A 15,182-nucleotide genomic window follows, 5' to 3' on the forward strand; every position below is an offset into this window, starting at 1 on the left:
CTTGCTGAGTCATAGCAGCTATTACTTACAGGGTGGCTGAAACATTCCCAGGAAGGCTCACCAGGTGGGGGATAAGCTTCTCCTAAGGCCTATTGTTTCCCCTAATGGCCCATTTCCCTGAATAGGCCCTTCACAACCAGCTGTCTAGACTGGAAGCATTTTGCCTAGTGGGTGTCACCCAGGTGTAACTACATTCGAAATACAGATACATGATCAATATTCATAACTTCAGATACAAAAATGATACATGCACACAAATAGGATAATCATATTAAGCAAGTCATAACTTTTCCAATGTCACTTCACAAGACATATCTTTTACCAGATGCATCACAATTATGTTATAATCGTATCACAATCATACAACTATGAAGAATCTGAGGTGCAGTGTCACAGCTCCCTTCCTCTGTTCACAGCTCACTCCCAGCAGCTTCTCTGTCCTTTGTGCATTAGTTATTTTGTTTTAATGTTGCTGATATTGTGGCTGCTGCTGAAGCTGCTGTCTTTGCTGTTGTAAGTGTTTTTCTTCATCAGAGCTCTCCTGAGAACTCTAAGCTGTCTTCCAATAGCTCTTCTCCTTGATTTCCAATCTCTTCATCCAACTTCTCCCGATTACTGCCTTCCTCACCGGCTCCTGACTGACTAACTGCCTGCCAGCACAGCTTTTTTTGTATTGTTCTAACACACATTACCTCATCTTCAGCTACCTGAAGAAACATCTCCAAACTGGCCCAAGTTAGTTCAGGCTGGGTCTGCTTGACCTTTCTCCCATCTCTTTCACTCTGCACATGTTCACTGTTGCTGTTTCCTTCAGAGTTATGATTCTGCCGACCTCTTCACCTGCTTGGCTCTTTGCCAGGATGCCATCTTAGCTCTCCTTGGCTCTTGCCAATTAACTGAACTTTCACCCTGTCTCAATATTCAGCATGCTCAGGGTCTGCAGCATCCATCTTAGGGTGGAGTGACCCCTTCTTATTCAGGATAAAGATCAGGTGGACAAAGTGAAGGCTGAAGAAATTCTGAGGTAATAAACCTTTCATGGACAGTTATTCTGGATGTAGAACCATAATCCACCAACTGTGAAGTGCCCAGGAAGATCTTGGCCATATACTACCTCTGCACACCAAAAGATACATTTAGCATCTAAGAATGAACTTAAATGAGCTAGAGAATGGGCAGCACCAAAAAGGCATTTAGTGTCTCTTTGCTTCAGTCTTTACAAAAAGACTTATTTTTTTACCAGATACTCAACACAATTAATATTAACAACAAGGGAGAAAGAACCAAGCCATGATAGGGAAAGAATAGTTAAAAGAATATTTAGATAAGTTAGGTGTATTCAAGCCAGCAGGGCTGGATGAAGTTCCCTGTAGGATTCTTAAAGAAGTAACTGAAGTAGTTTTGGAACCATTAGCAATTGTCTTTGAGAACTCATGGAGAATGGGGTTACTCCTGGATGGGGGCACTAAGAAGGGAAGCACAGTTATGCATTGCGGAGCCATAATTTGTACTTTAACAATCATTGGATATATTTGTAATTTTGTGGGTGCTTTATTCATTAAAAACACAAAACAATTGCAAAACTTTTTCATGTTCATATTCATCATATGTCATTCTTTGTGCTTCTCTAAAGAAACAGAAGAGTGTTTTCTCTACCCTCTAATTCCCTTCTTTCCCTTGTTCTCTTTTTATAGTTCACCTGTTGGCCTCCTTGTTTCATGTTCTACATTTCAGATATATTTTCTCTAGAAGAAGAGTCAAATCCTTGTTAGCAGGATGTAAAAAATGAAGAGGTGCCTGAGTTACAGTGGTCACCACTGAAGAGTCAGCATTTGCTAATGGAGTCCATATAGTTATAGTTATTTTCCACAGGTACCCAAGTATAGGGAAGAACTGTGGTATCTGTGGGCACACATTGACAACCCAATGGCCACTATATTTATGCCTCAATAGCAAAAACTCTATAGATCAGATATCTCTGCTTACAATTACCATCTTATTCTTCAGAGGTCTTGGGTGAAATCCTGGCTCCATTGAAGACAATGGCAAAATTCCCATTGACTTCAATGGCACCAGAATTTCACCCTTAACTCTAACAGTAGTGCAATGGCGAGAGAAGCCCTATATTTTACAGAAACATAGGAACATTATTTACTAAATTGCACTCCCGTCTTCACTTCTTTTCTCTGAGGACTTAATAATGTGTTTAAAATTCTTTCCAAAGTAATTAAACCATTTGATGCCATCAAGGTATTTCACCTGTTCCTTTCATCTTATATGAAAGGGGTGAAATGAAAAAGAAAAAAGAATCAGAATGATCATGTTTTGGTGCTAGATCTTCATTTGGTGTAAATCAGCTTCTATCCATTGGCTTTTATGGAGTGATGCCAATTTATACTAGTTGAGGATCTGGCCCAAGGATTCAATAAATGCCACACTGTAACCAGCATAACAAAACAGAACATCCACGTTTTCCCGGTGAGATTTCTCTCTGGGAGTTTTGCTGGCCTTGATGACTAATCATTTACCTATGAAGATCAGACAAAGAGTTCTTTGGGTGTAAAGGATTAGAGCTGCCTCCAGGAAGAATGTAATGCTAATAGATTGAGGGAGAGAATGAAAAATGCCTCCACTATTTAAGATGTACATTTTTGTAATTGAGAATTTTTATCATCGCCATCAAATTATTCTAGACTTTTTTCACTTCTGTAATGTGAGTTCTTATCCCTTAGAGAACAGGAAATGCTTTTATCTCTTTTTCAGCAGAGAACAACATTGACTAATGATGGGGACTAGACAGCTTTGCGGATATGTAATGAGATTTGTAACAGGATATTGAGCCTTTCACCTCTAGGTCACTGCTTTGTTTCCACCTTAGGTCAGTAGTGACCCAAAGCTACTATCAGATGGCCGTTCACCAACTTTTGTGGAATGGGCTTGGTGATCTTAGACAGGTTCCCAGCAGACAAGTGTCCATTTCAGACAGAGCTTGATCCTGCAAGGCACCTAGCATTCTGGCCCCAATGCGCCAAAGCATTCAAACACATGTTTAGCTGTAGGCACGAGTAGTCTCATTTGACTTAATATTGGAATGAATGATGTCCCACTGGACCACTCACATGCTTAAAGATTGCTTGATCAGTGACAGAATGCTTTTCATATTGCAGGACTGAGCCCCAAACAACCACCCCTATTGGCACTAATTTACACACAAGTTTGTATTCCCAGCAGAGACCCTGGGGATTAAATGGTCATGAAGAATGATTTATTCTTTTTCTCCTTGAAGTAGTCCTTTTATATTTACATTGAGGCATAAGAACATAAGAACGACCATACGGGTCAGATCAAAGGTCCATCTAGCCCAGTATCCTGTCTTCCAACAGTGGCCAATGCCAGGTGCCCCAGAGGGAATGAACAGAACAGGTAATCATCAAGTGATCCATCCCCTGTCGCCCATTCCCAGCTTCCGGCAAACAGGATAGGGACACCATCCCTGCCCATCCTGGTTAATAGCCATTGATGGACCTATCCTCCATGAATTTATCTAGTTCTTTTTTGAACCCTGTTATAGTCTTGGCCTTCACAACATCCTCTGGCAAGGAGTTCCACAGGTTGACTGTGTGTTCTGTGAAAAAATACTTCCTTTTGTTTGTTTTAGACCTGCTGCCTATTAATTTCATTTGGTGACCCCTAATTCTCGTGTTATGAGAAGGAGTAAATAACACTTCCTTATTTACTTTTTCCACGCCCGTCATGATTTTATAGACCTCTATCATGTCCTCCATTAGTCATCTCTTTTCCAAGCTGAAAAGTTCCAGTCTTATTAATCTCTCCTCATATGGCAGCCGTTCCATACACCTAATCATTTTTGTTGCCATTTTCTGAACCTTTTCCAATTCCAATATATCTTTTTTGAGATGGGGCGACCATATTTGCACGTAGTATTCAAGATGTGGGCGTACCATAGATTTATATAGAGGCAATATGATCTTACACACAGCAGTTTTACATTGATTGACTTCCATAGAATTATTCTTTATTTATAACAGTGTCAGTAAGATCAGAGCCAGGCTCATTTGGTTTCTAGATAGGACTTCAGTCCCCAGGGCTGTCAATCAAGCAATTTTAATGAACAGTAAATTCATATGTAGCAATTATTTTAATTTTAAAATAAATAATTGTCCTACAAGTTTTATTATAGAAATCAGAAAGGCATGAATGAGGCCAAGCTGGGACTGAAACGTGTAAAGTATAGGGCGTACATACAACTCTGTTAAGAAAATGTTGTATATTAGGTATAGCCTCCACAGAGGCGAACTTTCATCTGTCAATGATGTCAACTGCAGTGTTACACATAAGCTCTAGGGATAAGGAAATCATGTTGCTCTCTAAAATGTGACTCCTGCTTTGGGGACAGACTGCTGGTATGATTTAAAGAATGTTGTTTTATAGGTTTGGTTGTTCAGATTTGAAAAATGTTTTCAGGCAATAGGGATTTCTATTTGCTATCTTTGTGAGAAGAGCAAAAAGGAACTGAAGAAGCAGTGAGGAAAAAATAATCCATCCCTATCTTATGGTTTGACAATGATGAGATTTCTTTTCCCCCTTTTGTCATTAATTTTCCAGGGAGAAGATCCATTACATTCGGACAGAGGGTACACATGGGCTTGAAAAGTTGTCCTGTGATGCAGATTTAGTAATTCTACTGAGGTAATCAATTTGAACAAAAACAGAACTTTGTCACTTATGGTACGCAAGAAGCTGGTTAGCTGTCTCCACCCTATGTTTTTTTTGACATATTTTAGGTGATTGACAGAATTTATTAAATCTAGGCTGATCTCTGCTAGGGCCCTATCATGATTACACAGGGATTCATTTGTCCTGATAGCCAGTTGGTTTTCATAATAATTCAACCACAATATATGTGTCAAATCATACTTTCCAAAAACTAGTCCCCACTGGCACAATGAACTTTACCCTCCGATTGCACTGAACGGTAAGGTTTTGGCTTTAAGGATCAGATTAGAAATGACATTTTAAATTTTCCTGTGGCATTTTGAAATGCAGAAATGTGGTTCACACCTCTCTGAAAACCAGTCAGATGTAGATTATAGGAATGTCAATTATGCCACTGGCAGTGCTATCCAGGAGGCTATTTCACATTAAGGAAGAGCTGAGCTGAGCTACAGTAGAGTGAACAACCATTACTATGTATTGGAGGCAACGCCTTAGTAATGTAGGCAGGGTCTTAGCATCTTTTGGAGCGCCAATGAAATTAGCGCTTTAGAGCCTAGGATAATTTAATTTATGTGGCTCAACACAATGAAGGATTACATTTCTCTGTTGGCCTGTGTTTACACTAAAACACATGCCACCCAACTTGATTTTGATTGGAGTTACACAGCCCACTCTATCTAATGCAAGAAGTATACGACTTGCTCCCACTGCCTATACCTTGATGCAGATGGTCAGAGCGCCATGCAGTGGCTATAGCAAAATATATGACCAAGACAAATCATAGTCAAAAGGGAAACAATTTGTGTATCAATATGTATCCCCTGTTCTTGCTTTTGACCACTGGATGTTGCTACTTTTACCATTGCCTCAAACCTTGGCTCATCCATCCGATCTGGCACTGTCTTGGCATGAAAATGCCTAATGGAACTCACTTTGTTATGCTAAAATGAAGTCTTTGCTTCTTGAGACCATGCCTGGTTGGGAAGATCACTGTTTTATGCATCTGTAGGTACTGATTATTATGTTGTAAGTCATGATCAAATGAAGGGCTGCCCAAACAGATCCTTATAACAGAATTCTGCTGTACCAAATTCTTGTGCTTCTTCCTGTGTAATGAGTGTAAACAGGGCCTGTCTCTATCATTTTTCCTTGCAGCCTCTTTGAAGAGGATATTATGTCCTACATACCCTTGCAGGCTGCCTTCCACCCTGGCTACAGCTTCTCTCCTCGCTGTTCGCCCTGCTCCTCACCTCAGAACTCTCCAGGTAAATGGAGGGAAAACAACACAAGCTCTTGTGTTTGTTGTGCTTCTCCATCTGATAATCACAGAGGGGTGGGTCTCAGCTGGTGTAATTTGTTGCATCTCATTGACCTCAAAGGAGCTGTGACAGTTTATACCAGTTGAGAATTGGCCCCAGACAATTTTTCTGCTGGAGTGTTTGGTTAATACACAGAATGCTGTCACTTTCATTTGTCTCATGGGACACTGATGCTAGCAGCATGGTGGGAATCAGAGATTGTCCAAGGAGAAGAAAATATGGTCCCAGCTTCCAAATGGTTAGGGGAGATTAGACTGAGAAGGGGATTCTGTGTTCTGAGTCTAATCTATTGACATGTAAGTACATTCTTGAATATGGATATTAGATGGGAAAAGCAAAGTCCAAATCACATATGTATGACAAAGCTTTCAGAACTCCAGTAAACAACTGTAGGCCAAACTTAATATCCAACCGGACAGTGTTTCCAAGATTGCTCCTTCTCCCAAGATTCATAGATTTTAAGGCCAGGAAGGACCATTAGATCATCTAGTCTGACCTCCTGCATGTCACAGGCTAGATAATTTCACCCAGTTACCCTGTATTGAGGCCCATAACTTATGTTTGACTAAAGCATGTTTTCCAGAAAGGTATCCATTTGTAGAAGATTGTTTCCAAGTTCTGTGTATCTCTGAAATATTGTCTATGCCAAGGAAATTGAGCACCAGGTGGCTCCCTTTAGCTAAAACACCCAACGCTAACTCAGAAGGAGACTGAATTTGCCTGCACCTCCACCATGCAACTGGTTTGGTGGTCATTTTGAGAGACATCCCAGGAATATGATCTTAAATCAGTGTAGGCTATTTTCAAAGCCACCTGAGCTATTTGGACATCCAGTTCCTATTAAAGTTAATGGGAATTGGGTGCCAAATGCCCTGATGACTTTGCAAATACCAGTCTTAATATTTTTGGGAAAATACACTGACGTCTTGTCTACACAGGGGAGATCTTTGAAAAATTTCCTGTTGTTACCTCTGGATTCACTGATTTCAAGCAGGGATAAACTTCAGTGCAAATTGTGGGTTTTAATGTCCTCAACAGGGATTTGCACCTGTACCGACTACTGATGTAATAGGGGCAGATCTCCAGTTTGCATGAGATTTAAACATTTGACCAATATCCTCACTCATTGATGTGTTGAGAGACATGCAGTGGCTTTTAACCTTTTTTGTGGAAAGCTGGTAATATGCTATGATATGCCAGGGCAGGGGGGAGGGATAGCTCGGTGGTTTGAGCATTGGCCTGCTAAATCCAGGGTTGTGAGTTCAATTCCTGAGGAGGCCATTTAGGGAACGGAGTAAAAATCTGTCTGGGGATTGGTCCTGCTTTGAGCAGGGGGTTGGACTAAATGACCTCCTGAGGTCCCTTCCAACCCTGATATTCTATGATTGATTTGAGTGAATGTACTATTTGTTCATCTGTACTACTGGTTGCAGCAACCCAAAATAACCAGTGTGGTGTAAAAAATATTCTGACAGAACAAGAGAAGCTTCACCAGGGATTCTCCTTGAATGGTATTTAAATGTGCCTTTCTGTTTTATCATGAGTCAAATAGTAATGTCCTTCTGTTGCTACAAATGAGTCTTCACAGATACTTTGTGCTTCAACTAAATGTAAAATTGTTTCCTTCTTCTGGAGGCTTTTCTGCCAAATTTCTGATAAAAGGACTTGTTTTCATTGTCTCCTCTAAAGAGACAGGGAAATGAGATTTCATGGATCCCATTCTCTAATACTGATTGCTATGATGCTCATTTACACAACAGAACTAATCGGCTGCTTTCAGAATTCAGACTTCAAAACAAAACAGGTCCCAAATTACTGAAAATCTACTGTTAATGTGAAAATGTAAGACTTCTTGCTGACAGAAATCCTCTCTTGTGCCACAAAGGTTTCTGTGTTTATAGCTGAATGTCTTTAATATACAGAAGGTGTTTAACCCAGAAAAACCCAATTCCCAGCCAGGCCTGGGCCCCCTAGAAGTGCTGCTTTGGATTCAAAGGTTTAATCCTGCCAGATAATGAGATCTCCTGGAAGATGGTGAGGAGAGAGATTTTCAAGAGTATATAGACACCTAACTCCCATTGACTTTCCATTCAAGTCAATGAGAATTGAAGGCTCAGGAAGCATAAAGGGACCACAATCATCATCTTGGTAAGATGATGCAGCTGTCCAGAAGTGTTGGGAACCACAGAATTATAGTAACTGATGGCTGCATTAATGACAAATGGAACATAAAAATAATGAGCACTCAGAAATTCTACATGTACCAATAAAAGTTCATATAATATTTTCTAGCAAGTTGTAACTGAAAACACCAGGTGTATGAATAAGACCCTCTTTAAAAGATTTTTAAACTCTATGACTTTGCTCTTTTCCCTTCTAGGATTACAGCGAGCTAGCGCAAGAGCACCTTCTCCATATAGGAGAGACTTTGAAGCCAAGTTACGCAATTTCTATCGAAAACTTGAAGCCAAAGGATATGGGCAAGGTCCAGGTAAAATTAAGTGAGTATTATGTCAAATGATTAAAATAATTTAACATGATGCATCTTAGTCTTGTCACTGTAGTAATGAATCAGGAGATTGATCGGATATATGTGAAGATACATCATTATCGTGGGTCAGGAATGAAACATTAGATGATGTATTTTATCCAGGAAAAGTGTGTGTACACACACACACACACACACACACACACACACACACACACACACACACGTAAACAAGAAAATTGGCCATCAAGAGGGTTATATCTGGGGTGCTTTATTTCTCATGGATCCATGTGTTCCTACACTCCTCCTCTACCTATTTTAAGGAGATGTTGGTATTTCTAGCTATACCAGTAATGGTAGAGAAATAACATGTTAGACAAATGTGAATGATATTGGGCCAATACACTATTACAATTCTGAAGTAACTCCAAATCCTTTGGATTTACTCTGAGTTGGCATGTCAGTGTAACTCAGGATGAAAATTTGGCCCTGATTGTTTTAGACATTGTGGGCTTGAGTACCTACAGCTCCCATTGAACTGGCAGTGCAGGTGCTCAGTCAGCACTGCTGAAAATCAGGTCCTATCAATTGCTTTCTATTCCCCATTGCACCTAAATATTAGTTAGACTAGCTCTTCATTCATTTTGTTAATATATTTTGGGGATCTGACCCTGCAATTCTCTGTCACTCAGTTGTGGAGTTCACATTCCAAACAGCCTGGTAGCTGGCTTGCCTCTGCACCATTTTCCATGGATAGTTATAGTAATTGGCTAAAGCACTGTATGCTTCTAAGGTATTTCCTGGGCATCTGGTTGAATTCATGCATCAGGCTGGCTTCATACCAAACCCCATGTGTTGTGGAAAAAATATCTGAAAACCAGTCAATTTATTCTAGGCAAATGTCATCATCAAACTATTCTTGCACTGTCTGAGGAGCTCTAGCCATTGGTTATCCCCTTCATAGTCCTGCCAAGGCAGACATGAAGAACATTCCAAAAGGACTAAGTGTCATTACATTTCAACTATATATGAAAAATAAGAACTTCTTGTATAGAGGATATTTTTACAATGGGCCAAGCTCGTAAGTAATCTTTGAAAAACTGGGCTATTAATTAAAGATGTTTTGGAGAGTAAATGGGGCCATTTAGTGTATATAGGTAAGGATTGATTCTGCCCTTGCTTATACCAGTGTATCTTGTGGAGTAATGCCATGGAAGTCCACTGGTGTAAATCCAGTGTGAGATCAAAATTGACACCAGGAAGGTAGAAAGGCCAGAGGCCCATCTGCAAAACTAATTTCTGTAGGAGATGCGATGGAGAGCCTTTGGGGTACAGCAAGATTTTGAACCTAACTATCACTTAGAGGAGAAATCTACCTTTCAGTCATAGAGTAAATCTTAACTAAACAAATAAACAAGAACCAATAAAAGGCCAAAAACAGCCTTTGCACAAGCAGGCATAACTCCATAGACTTCAATAGAATTGCATCCTCTTATTCCAGGGCTTAGTCTGGCCCTTTAATAGCGTCTGTTTACCTTTATGTATATTTGATAATAGCATCTCTTACTCCCCTTCTCAAGAGTTTCAGGCAGTGTTGGTTAACAAGATCTTTATTACTATGTTCTTTTGCAGGTTAATTATACGGCGTGATCACTTGCTGGAAGGCACCTTCAATCAGGTGATGGCTTATTCACGCAAGGAGCTTCAGCGGAACAAACTCTATATCACGTTTGTAGGAGAGGAAGGGTAGGGAACTATTAAATATTGTGAATTGTGAGAGAGTCATTGCATTGCGAAGCAAGTATGGCATTGGGAAAAGGCTGAATCTCTCTTGTTGTGCTTTAGTTTTTACTTGTTACTTCTGGGGAGGTGGACTGGTCTATATAAAATTAAAAACAACCCAAACCTTTGTACTACTTAGTACTTCTCCATGCTGAGCACTTCTGTAGTTCCTGAGTTCTTCTAAAACATTAACTGATTAAGACTCACCGTCCTGGTGCCATGGGTATTATCCCCATTGGACAGTGGGGGAAGTGAGGCACTAGCCCAAGTAAATATCAGGTTGTTAATCCTCCTCTTTAATGAGCAATTTTCACTGCCTCTTTAAAATGAACCTTTGTTGTGGTTGAAACAATGTTTTCCTCACTCACCCTATCTGAAATGAGAAGCATAAATACTATTAGAAGAGCCATTGTTACTGTCAGCCGGAAGCAGAAAGTACTGGAAATCTCTTGAGGCATCCTTTTTTGTGAGACTTCCTGGCTGATCTTGCAAACCCAAGAAGTTCTGGTAGTTCAGATGAGATTACAGTAAACGGCTGAGTTTTTGTTTTCTTATCCAAACAAACCTTGCAAACGCCTCAGATCAACAGTTATGCTCTACATGAGGTTTCATCTGCAAACTTTAATTAAAGAAAGACATTTTGAATCTCTCCAGTGTTTCAAATACTGAAGGCTTGGAATCCTGTTTTAATTGTGTTGTGCGTACAATCTCTTAATAGAAACACAGAAAAGATTTAGGGACAAAAAGGGAGATACAGTTTCAGCTCCAAAGATGTTGGGGCAGCTGGCAAAATGCACAGCAATCGCTGCTGATTGAACTTGCTAACAGATCAAGTGAAGAGTTCTGTAGAGTTTAGTTCATCTGGAGATAAAATGAAAGCAGAGTAAATCACCAGTCAGAAAGGGAGTTACTTTTAGTGCTGTTGATATTATGGACTTTATTAACCCCTTAATTTGTGAACATCTATGGAGTCAGTGTCATCTAAAAGTTAGAGAAGTTCTGTTATAGCAAGTTCTGTCCCTGACTCTGCGACCACCTTACAGTGTGACCAAGGGTAAATCATTAACCTTTCCTTTGTCTCAGTTTACTCATCTGGAGAATGGTTCTAATATGCTAACAATGGCCCATTTAATGAACTTTCCTAGGTTTTTCCCCCTAATTCCCAATAACTTCTACCGTGTTTGGCATAGTATCCTGCAAATCATAAAAATCGAATTCATTTAAATCTGAGGCCAAAGATCCTGCTGGAGGCACCCTAATGTGGAAAGTGAGGAGGTGAGCAGATTTAATGGTGCAAAGTGCCCTCAACGACCCATGTTCCTGGCAATGTGAGGTACATAGGGGGAGCCAGCACAACACATAAATTGGGCAGCGCTGGCTGTGAAGGGAATGTGTTGAATTAATATATCTCCCAGAAGCCTTCAGTGCAGGGCTCCTGTGAGGGATTTTAGAGAAGCAGGCAGGTTTAATTTATACCACCTTGCACCAGCCATAGCAAATCTAGCCCCATATCTTTATATTAATTGAGCCAGATTTTTATCCACTGATTTCAGTGGAGTTACACCAGAAAAATAATTTGGTCCAATCTCCTTCACTTTCCTGGCTTTAATCTGACTGCACACTTAAGAGTCAGAGCTGCTAGGAGTTAAAGGGCCATATCAAAATGTAGCACTGAAAGTGGGCAAGACTGCCTTGTGCCTCCTTCCAATGTGAATGAGTCAGACATACAGCCACTTGCAATTATGCTACTATAAATTCAGCCTTATTATAGAGTAGGCTGATCCAGCTGCAGAATTTTCCACCTCCTTTGAATTTATTAAATGTAAAAAGTAATGCCTGTCTCAGAAACCATTTTGGCATTAAATGATTTATGGCTGCAAGTGGTTCTTTCTTATTACTGTGTGGAGGTTTATATTAGACTAACCATAAAAGCTGCCTAACATTATTGCAGGACAGTCTGTTTTTAATAAATCCATCTTGTTTGGGATTAATGCATTCATGAAGCATTTTTTAAATAGTTGAGATAATTGGAAAAGGTCTGATTTAAAAGGAGAGTTAGAAAGAAAGAAAGAAAGAAATGGAGAGTGGCCCTTTAAAGAGAGAAGTCATAAACCCAGACAGCAAGGCTTAGTTTAAATGTACATGCCTCTCCCCAAGATACCAAATAAACTTGAAACCACCAGAAAACTAAAAAAGCACATGTTTACCAAGTGAAAAATCACCATACCAGTTTACAGGAGAAAGAGTTGTGTTAGGACTCAGTCATGTTCATCCTTGACTTGAGGGACCACAACCACGCATTGTAAGAAAGTACCCAAGGTTTGAGATCTTGGGACTGGAATGTGCTTCAGATTGCATACTCATGCAAGAAGTAAGAACCCTCTTTTACTCCTCTGTGTGAGCTACCCAGACCATGAATCTAGGTGTTCAGAATTAAGCAGATAGCGCCCTGCAGAGCAAGGAAATGTGAGAAGTCTTGTCTCACTTGCTGCCCAGCTGAGAGAAGGGATGTTGTGCAGTAGCAAATTATTACCGCATGGAACAAAGGGGGTATAGGAGAAAGCTATATTCAGGGATGTCTGTGTCATGATACCTTCCAGGAATGCTACTCAGGGAATAATGCAGCTTATGCATCATGACTTGCTGAGGTCTCTTCCTAAAATTAAAACGTAGTCCTTGGAGAGGAGAATTAGCATCAGCAAACATGTTAGAAATTATTGTCTGCAAGTAAGACATTAGCCAGTTCAGATGCAAAGCATGAAATGCACACAGCTAGGAATGAGACTCATTTTATCTGAATTTCTTTTCCAGCTTGGACTACAGTGGTCCCTCCCGAGAGTTCTTCTTCCTTCTGTCTCAGGAGCTCTTCAATCCTTACTATGGCCTGTTTGAGTATTCAGCCAATGACACTTACACTGTACAGATCAGCCCCATGTCTGCGTTTGTGGAAAACCACCTTGAATGGTAAGGTCTGCCGTATAAATGTTAAGCAGAGTGAAACAGTCCAGTTGGATCCACATGATGAAGGGCACATGTGTTACAAATGCTGTCAGTTTACATCAGGTTGCATCTAAATCCCATTCCTACCATTGTCGTGGGGAGTGAGATTCTTTAGAAATGGGGCAGGAGAAGAAAGCAAGAAAGAGGGAATGTCAGTGTGTAGATAAAATAATAGGGTCTGAAAGAGGAGGAGTTAACAGGCCTTTTACTGAAATGCACTTATCACTTATCACTGCATGCTCTGACGCTAAGGCATTGTTTGTGCCCATGTGTGAGTACACAAGATTTAGTAGAGTAAGAAGATTCAAGGAGCTTTCTTTTATCCTGCTCTCCTTGCACTCCTGTGCAGAGGCCAGGTACAATTGCTGTTCTCCAAGTCACTTGAATGCAAGAACTCAGCAAGCCCAGAGAGGGCTGGGAGTGGCATGACTGTGGCTCTGCCCCCCCAGTGCCAACTAGCCACCTGGCTTTGTGTCCGGACATTGAAGCCCCATATTGCTCCCCATCAAAGAGTAATATTTGTGCTGTCTCTGCACTCCAGGCAGCACTGTGCCTGCCTGTGGCACGCCTCCAGGTGCTCCTGCTGGGATGGAATATCCCACACTGCCCACTACTGCAGGCTGTGTCTGAACAGCACACTTTAGCCCTAAATAATGCTGTAGCCTCTGAACTAGCTCAGTTTTTGTGTGATGGGACCAGTAAGAATGGGCTTTCCTCACCTACAGTGTATATGTTGAGAATCAGTTTGCTGCTTCACATTTGTTTTTATTGTGTGTCTTCTCAGTTTACTGTCTGCCTCTGCATCTCTCTGTCTTTTGGGAGTTGTTTTCCTTTTGATAATTTCAGATGTGGTGCACTGAACTGTGGGCAGCCGATTCCGAGCTTTATTTGTTCCCTATGAACAGAAGCACTTGTTGGGATTTCATCATGTTAGCAAAACATTGACATATCAGTTATTCCTATTGATGTTTTTCTTTATTGAGGGAATCTCAGTAACTCACATCAGAAGGGTTTTTTTTTTATTAGAGTATAATACATACCTCATTCAAGTTGTGAGTTCCATATGTCCTTCTGTTCTTGTAAACACTTCCTCCATCCCATTAGCTTAGGGCAGGCAGTAGGAAGTCTCATACCAGTAAATTGTTCCATTTGGGATCTGGTATGTGGTTGCAGTGGATGGGTAATATATATATATATATGCCTGGGATGCAGCAGCGGTGTCTGAAATAAATGTTTGGTACATCACCACTCTCATGAAGTTGAGTACCATGGGATCGATGACTTGTGATCTGTAATACATATATCAGAATGCCTCCCCACCATCATTCTCAATGAGTGCTCAATTCAGATATTACAATGCTTCCTATGGCTAGCCTAGTTTCTGATGGCAGAAACGCAAAGCCTTCCATCTGCTTTTTAAGCATGGTTGATGAGCTCCAGAGTTCAGGGGCTGTAGCTATGAAATGTATGTATTTTGTTTTCTATGTACTGCACCTTTCCAATTTCTAAAAATTCTTCCTGTGAGAAGAGTTTACCAGCCATTTTGTCCTCAAGTGTGATACAATACAGCCGGTTGGAGAGGGGAGACACACTGTGCTCTCTCCTACTTTTCTTCTCTCTCATTTTGTTGTCCTCTTAATATAAAATGGAGTTAATGTAGCCTGAAAGTACTTGGTTGCTCTTTGTGTATAGAAAATATATAATACAGAGACATACATGTTCAGCCATCATTGGCCAGAAGGATGAGTCAATCATGCAAAGGGAGGGCCTTGTGAGTAGCGAAAGGAGTTGTAAACCAAAATATGGGAGGTTTGCAAGAGCCAAGGGAAAAATAAACAATATGGTGGCTGTTCAGT

At 40.5% G+C, this 15,182-nt stretch overlaps 1 protein-coding gene across 1 annotated transcript in view; it reads left to right on the plus strand.

The window, feature by feature from the left end:
* The window catches only part of LOC113407004 (E3 ubiquitin-protein ligase HECW1-like), a 373,262-nt gene that overhangs the window by 314,837 nt on the left and 43,243 nt on the right, over positions 1-15,182 (plus strand). Inside the window, exons 18-22 of the mRNA XM_026654044.1 lie at positions 4,627-4,710; positions 5,893-6,002; positions 8,437-8,557; positions 10,177-10,290; positions 13,138-13,290. Coding sequence (XP_026509829.1) covers positions 4,627-4,710; positions 5,893-6,002; positions 8,437-8,557; positions 10,177-10,290; positions 13,138-13,290 — 582 coding nt within the window. The remainder of the gene's footprint in view (positions 1-4,626; positions 4,711-5,892; positions 6,003-8,436; positions 8,558-10,176; positions 10,291-13,137; positions 13,291-15,182) is intronic.

Source organism: Terrapene carolina, unplaced genomic scaffold (assembly GCF_002925995.2).
Source record: "Terrapene carolina triunguis isolate 2854851 unplaced genomic scaffold, T_m_triunguis-2.0 Scaffold179, whole genome shotgun sequence".
Lineage (NCBI taxonomy): Eukaryota > Metazoa > Chordata > Testudines > Emydidae > Terrapene > Terrapene triunguis.